The sequence below is a fragment of the Frieseomelitta varia genome, unplaced genomic scaffold (genome assembly GCF_011392965.1).
Source record: "Frieseomelitta varia isolate USP_RPSP 00005682 unplaced genomic scaffold, Fvar_1.2 scaffold_478, whole genome shotgun sequence".
Taxonomy (NCBI): Eukaryota; Metazoa; Arthropoda; class Insecta; order Hymenoptera; family Apidae; genus Frieseomelitta; species Frieseomelitta varia.
Genome location: NW_025110232.1, coordinates 153,787 through 159,734, shown reverse-complemented (window position 1 = coordinate 159,734; position 5,948 = coordinate 153,787). Strand labels below are relative to the sequence as shown.

Sequence of the window (5,948 nt, the reverse complement as noted above, 5' to 3'; positions counted from 1 at the left end):
AAAAAAGAAAAAGAAAAAATAAAGAAAATAAAGAAAAATTCTTCCTCTTAATCTACGTCGACTTAGAGTCGGCAGGGTCGAGTACAAGCAAAGCGGATTTGGCCACGGTATCAAGTTACTTGGTTTTTCGACGTATTCGCCGCGAAGAATTTAAAAATTGATTCCTGTTGGGAATGGAGAGGATATCGTTATGTTAGACAGGAAAAAATCAGAAAGAAAGAGTATTAGCATTTTCGTTTAACTGGGAAAATTCTTTATTGACTTTGAATATTATTGAGAATGAAGTTGATTTAGTCCAGTTGCAACAAGTTGTTGAGTGATTTTTTATAGATTTTAATCAAAGAAACTAGCTCCATTTCTGTTGAATATTTATTGTGTTTTATCTTTGTTTTTTTTTTTCTTGATATTATTTCAAATTTTCTACAGTTATTATAGATTGGTATTATTTAGCAATTTTTAGTTTCATTCACGTCAAAGGCAAGCATAAAATGGAACGTCGAAAACTATGTTTTGGTAATTTTAACAATTGTATAATACAAAAATTGTTCCATCTGTCGGGAAACTTTCGCAGTACAAAGATCACAAAATTATGGTCAATTTCCGTTCATACTGTGTTGAACTAATTTTTTGTCCAATTATAGGCAACGAGAGAGAAAAAAAAAATAAGTCACATTTTCCAAATCTAGTTAACCAACCGCACATTACCAAAACTGTCCTTTTATTTGATTTTGAGATTAAAAATCGTCTTTTCTGACATTGTCAAAATATCGGCAAATATTGGTTCTGACAGGTTTAATTACCCGCTTTTAACAGGTTTATATCATTGGACTGGATATCTCTCTATCTAACTACATGTCGTATCAAAATATACCATTTTACCTACCGGAAACCATGAAAATTTGGAAATTAACAAAAATGGACTTGGCGTGTTTTTCCCTCCTGACGTCCAAACGAAATTGACCATAAATTCTGACCGAAGTGTAATTTTTATCTTCAATTTTCGCTTCTAATTTAATCGGAACCAGACGGAGCAAGAAGGCAGACGCGCCGCAAAATTATTAAGATAAAATAGAAAAACGAATTTCCTTGCGAGCTGACGTACATCCACGTTCCATTTTCCATCGCGCGACTTTTATTTCTTCGTTGCGTTATTCCGGCAAAAATGCTCGTCCCTCCCCTCCCCTTCCTCCTCCATACGTTTTTAAAACTTCTATTCAGTAATCGGATTTTTCAGTGTAACGCCATTTATGTTTCATTTCAATTACGCGGCTGAAAAGCTTTATATGATAAAATATCCATGCGAAAGACATTGCTTCGTGTATTTAAATGGTCTGGCAGGTACTTTCCTTTTTTTTTTTTTCCCCCTCTCATGAAATTCATCCAAAATCCCCCTTTTTCCGTAAAACGGGAAAAAGTTCTCTCCCTTTTCTCTTCGTAGTAATCTCCTCGTTGGGAAATATAAAGCCTGCCTGATTGTTATCAGACCGCGGACGTTTCATGCAAGTTTATATTTTTATCAAGTAACTTAAGGAGGCAGGACGGTGTGAAAAATTACGAGTATTTTGGAGGACTAATAAAAAAAAGTACATATTTGATTGACATGAGCTTTTGTGGTTCATTTTAACACATTGTGAACTATAAAAAGCAACATTAAAAGAGAAAAAAAGAAGGCTCTTTTAATTTAACTTTTTAACAGCATCCTTTTACATAACTTTGCCTATCGGTGTGCATGATTCCAGCCAAACAGGATTAGCTGCAACAAAAAGGCAAGGAAAGTTCAAAAGTAAACAATATTCTCTAGGGATTGACGATCCAACATTTTCATTTTTCTGAAAATTATGAAAACAGCAGCTATTTGCTCTTGACGTATCGAATTTATGCCAAAAATTTCTACGCTTTTTGTTTGTATTTTTGTTTGAAATTGTTAAAAATTAAAAAACGTTCGATCGTCAATCCCTAGTAAATGTTATACTAAAGATACGCAACAAGTTTCACAGTAATCGGTTGGTTAGATTCCGAGATATCTTGCACATCGTTTCTAAAAACCTAGTTTCTAGAAAAACGCGTTTAAAGTTTCAGAACGTCATTTTTCATACGTATCCTTTATTTACTTTTTTCTACTTATATATCGCGGCTCGCAGTTCTTACAATTCACAACTAAATTGAATCCGAGTCCCCTAATATTCGATTTATTAAAAGTAATATTCGAATCACACGATTTACACTTTGTAACACTGCTTAAAGTTGTAAACAGTGATGCAAATTCAATTATTCTGTATCCGCGGATTTATTATACCCCAAAATAAGTCGTTTTAAAGGACTTTTTGCATCTTGTTTCAATCAGAACTACTATTCAATTATTTATTTAGACTTCAGACTACTATTTAAAACAAAAAAAATCGATTTTTCGAAAATTTCAAACTGTCCTGACCCCTTGAAAAGGAAGATTTGCTTCCTCTCTCAAATCGCATAATTTATTTTGAATGTTACACATTCTACGAATTCTTCACACCTTCCAAAGGTATTTAAAGATCCGTCGATTGTAAAAAATTGTCAGTGATCGTGGAGTTCTTCGATTTTAAACTCTGGCGTTGATAATTTGTCGGCGTGAAAGTGAAAAGCCTCGGATGAAATGGACGTTTCGCGTTGACTGTTTAAATCTCGTGACGTTGGACAGTTTTTAACGGGTTCGTTGCATCGTAGCACGGGCGATTTTTCGGCCGACGAAAACATCAACCGAATACGGGGAAACGCGAGCCGTTAAGTGTTCCCCGAAGAAGGAACTTATCGAATTTGTCGTGGCCAGGGAACCGTTTAGGGGCCATATTCTCCAGGATTCTTATCGTTACCTTCCGACTCGTTACCCTCTAATTTAGCATTTTAAATGTCGCTTGTATGCATGTGTATACGCGGAGCTGATCGTCCAGCGGAAGAGCCGGGACCAGGGCCCGGCTCGGTATCAATGACTCAACGTGCCAGGAATTCGCCTTCTCCAGCATCCGACTGATCTTTCGGCCGTTTGGAAACACGCGACCACCCCGACTGGTAGCTGCTCGTCACGATTTCCTCGGAGTCAACCTCGGACGATCGTCTGACGAGCCTTTTAGAAAACCGATATCAACCTCTAAATGGAACAAGTCGGACGAATATTCCTGCTCAGGCTGGATGATCCTCGGTCAATCAGCTCGTGGTACATGGAATATATCTTTCTTAACGTTGGCCGTTGTGATACGCTTCGGCTTTTACAGGCTGATTTTTCAGCAGGCTGTTAAGTAGCCTTTTCGTCTCGTTTTGTTTCGTGTTGTACACGCTGCCCGGCCGATTTTTGATCGGTACAAAGGCGAGGGGTAATAAACGAGCGACGACGAACAGTGTGGGTCGATGTTTTTCAAAAGTCTGTGGTAAAATAATGTCTAAAAGATGAATGATATCTTGGTTATTGAATAGAATTAAATGGATGAATTCAGTAAGTTTTTATGTCGTCAGTGTCGTTGATTCTATACTTTTGTGTTTCGATATGAATTATCACGTTAATACAATAATATATTTTACCATGGTATTATCATACTAACTTAGATGTACATTTATATCTGTACAGTTAATGTGATTAATATAATATCTAATACATTTTATTCTATTATTATTGTCGTAGATTCAGATATAAATTTTTCATACTTAAAATGAAACCATTGGGCTTAATACTGTCTTTAAACTCGAGTCACTTTTCGATCAGGAAATTTAATGAAATAATACAGTGTAACAATAATACACGTAAAATGAAAATTAAATACAGAGGATGCACGTGAAGTAATTTCAATTAAAAAATTTAATTTAATTTTTGAAATAAAAAATATAGAAGGCTATTTATTAACTCGTTCGAAATGAAAATGAAAGATTAAATTTAATACTTAAAGTATGAAAGATTATTTATTAACGTGCTTAAAATGAAAGCTAAATATGAAAAGTTGCGTGCTCAACGCCATGTACTTAAAATAAAAATTGAATTTAGCATAAAATGAATAAAGCATAAAATGAAAATTAAATAACGTGTTTAAATTAAAAATAAGATGCAAAAGGCTGTTTATTTGCCGAGCTTAAATAAAAATTAAATAAATTTAATAAAAACTGATTATATTAAAATGAATTTGACGTGAAATTAAAAAAATTAGGCGTCCTCCTGTTAGTTAGCAGTATGATATTTTAGAATAAATTTTTTACGATTGTAAAGTATGTAAAACTATGCTTTGCTGTCATGTTGTTACAGCAGAGATGTTGTTAAACTGAAATCATCATGTCAATCGTGAATATACTATTCTTCATCTCACATACACATATTTTTATGTATTAACATTGTAGTTGTGATATTTTTTGAAAATTATTATATATATGCGTATAAATATTAATATGCAAAAATAAGCACAATACATGCAACATAATGTTGCTGCAAATATCTCAAAAAAAAAAAAAAATGAAAAATATTTCATAAAAATATTAAAATTCTAGTGTTCACATTGTTTAAAAATGCCTACTTTTCTCTACTGTTCTTCAACTCACTGGCTCTATTATTTCGTTGAACAGACACTGACAAAACTTGATGACCAGAGCCAAGTGCAGGAGGCATCCGGTAATTCCACCGGAAGTGGAATCGTAGCCAGCAGCTTGATGCAATTGCTGTGCAGTTTGATCCCGGAGGAACCGTTTGAGAAATCGGCATTGCAAACGCGGGTCCAAGATATCGCCGGGTGAGTAGCTGAAATATACACCAAATACACGTGTGCTTCTTCCATGTTTTCACGTTACGAGACCTTAAAAATTCCGACGTGTAGGTACACTTAGGGTCGATCGTACTTTACGCGCCGGTGTCATTTCCATTCTCAGGGAAGTGCGCCATTTAAAGTAGCGTCGTGCATTAAGGTGCAGACGTCACGAATGTTTTCCTTGAATTAGAAACGTGAGAAAATATACGAAGCGGATGCAACATGGTAGCGTATTTTATTAGGCTACTTTGGAAATTCTGTCTGGTAGGAAAAGCCAGCCGCCAATTCGTTTCTTAAAAGCGCTTTCTGAGACGTATCGCGTTGGACGATTTTCTTCCCTCGAGTATTTCAATTGCTGTAAAAAATAGGTGAATAGGTGAATTTCAATAATGAATAATCGAACAGGTGAATTTCAATTGCGTTTGTAAGAATAAAGTAGGTGGAAGAAATTTAGGAAATTTTTGAACAGTGAATAATATTCGCGTATTTGAAAAACGCAAAATAAACTGTACTTTTGGACTGTTTGCAAAAATGAAGGGTCGGACATTTTTGGAATAAAATTCTCATATTTTCAGATTTTATAAATTAACATTGACTGACTAATCTTTCTCTTTTAAAATTGTATTCAAATTGAACACTAATCAATTCAATTGTTTTTTTTTTTTTTTGGTTGATCATTCTCCCAGTTTTTTGATTATAAATAAATTTTCAGATAATAGTAGTAACAGTAGACAATGCTTAAACGAATCAATAAAGACGAATTCTTTCATAGTTTTTTTTTTTTTTTTTTTTGTTATATTTTTCAAAAACTAAGTATATATTTCCTTCAAGTTTATTCATTATATAAATACTAAATGTTCTTTACATCATGAAATAAATTACATCTATATTGTATATATATACCTAGAGTATCATAAGTATAAATATCGAATGGACAATATAGAATAATGTTAAAAAAGACAATACTATTTTTTTGTGAGTCAAACTTCCATTTTAATAAGAAATACAGAAAACTTTATTAGCATGCATATAAAATGAAATTAAAATAGACCGGTGAAGAACCGATCAGATTTAAAGAAATTGTCAAATGTTTCAACATTATAGACAATGCAATCTTGTAACAATTTTACTACAAAAAAATATTCAACTTTTAACTATTTAGAAAATTAGTTTTTCTCGAAACTAATTTTT

At 33.4% G+C, this 5,948-nt stretch overlaps 1 protein-coding gene across 3 annotated transcripts in view; it reads left to right on the top strand.

Annotated features, from left to right (window-relative positions):
- LOC122532847 (S phase cyclin A-associated protein in the endoplasmic reticulum) overlaps positions 1-5,002 on the top strand; it is a 14,893-nt gene extending 9,891 nt beyond the window's left edge. For all 3 annotated transcript variants that reach the window (XM_043661964.1, XM_043661962.1, XM_043661963.1), the window contains exon 11: positions 4,579-5,002. In XM_043661964.1, coding sequence (XP_043517899.1) covers positions 4,579-4,746 — 168 coding nt within the window. In that variant the 3' untranslated portion in view covers positions 4,747-5,002. The remainder of the gene's footprint in view (positions 1-4,578) is intronic.
- Positions 5,003-5,948: the final 946 nt, after the last annotated feature.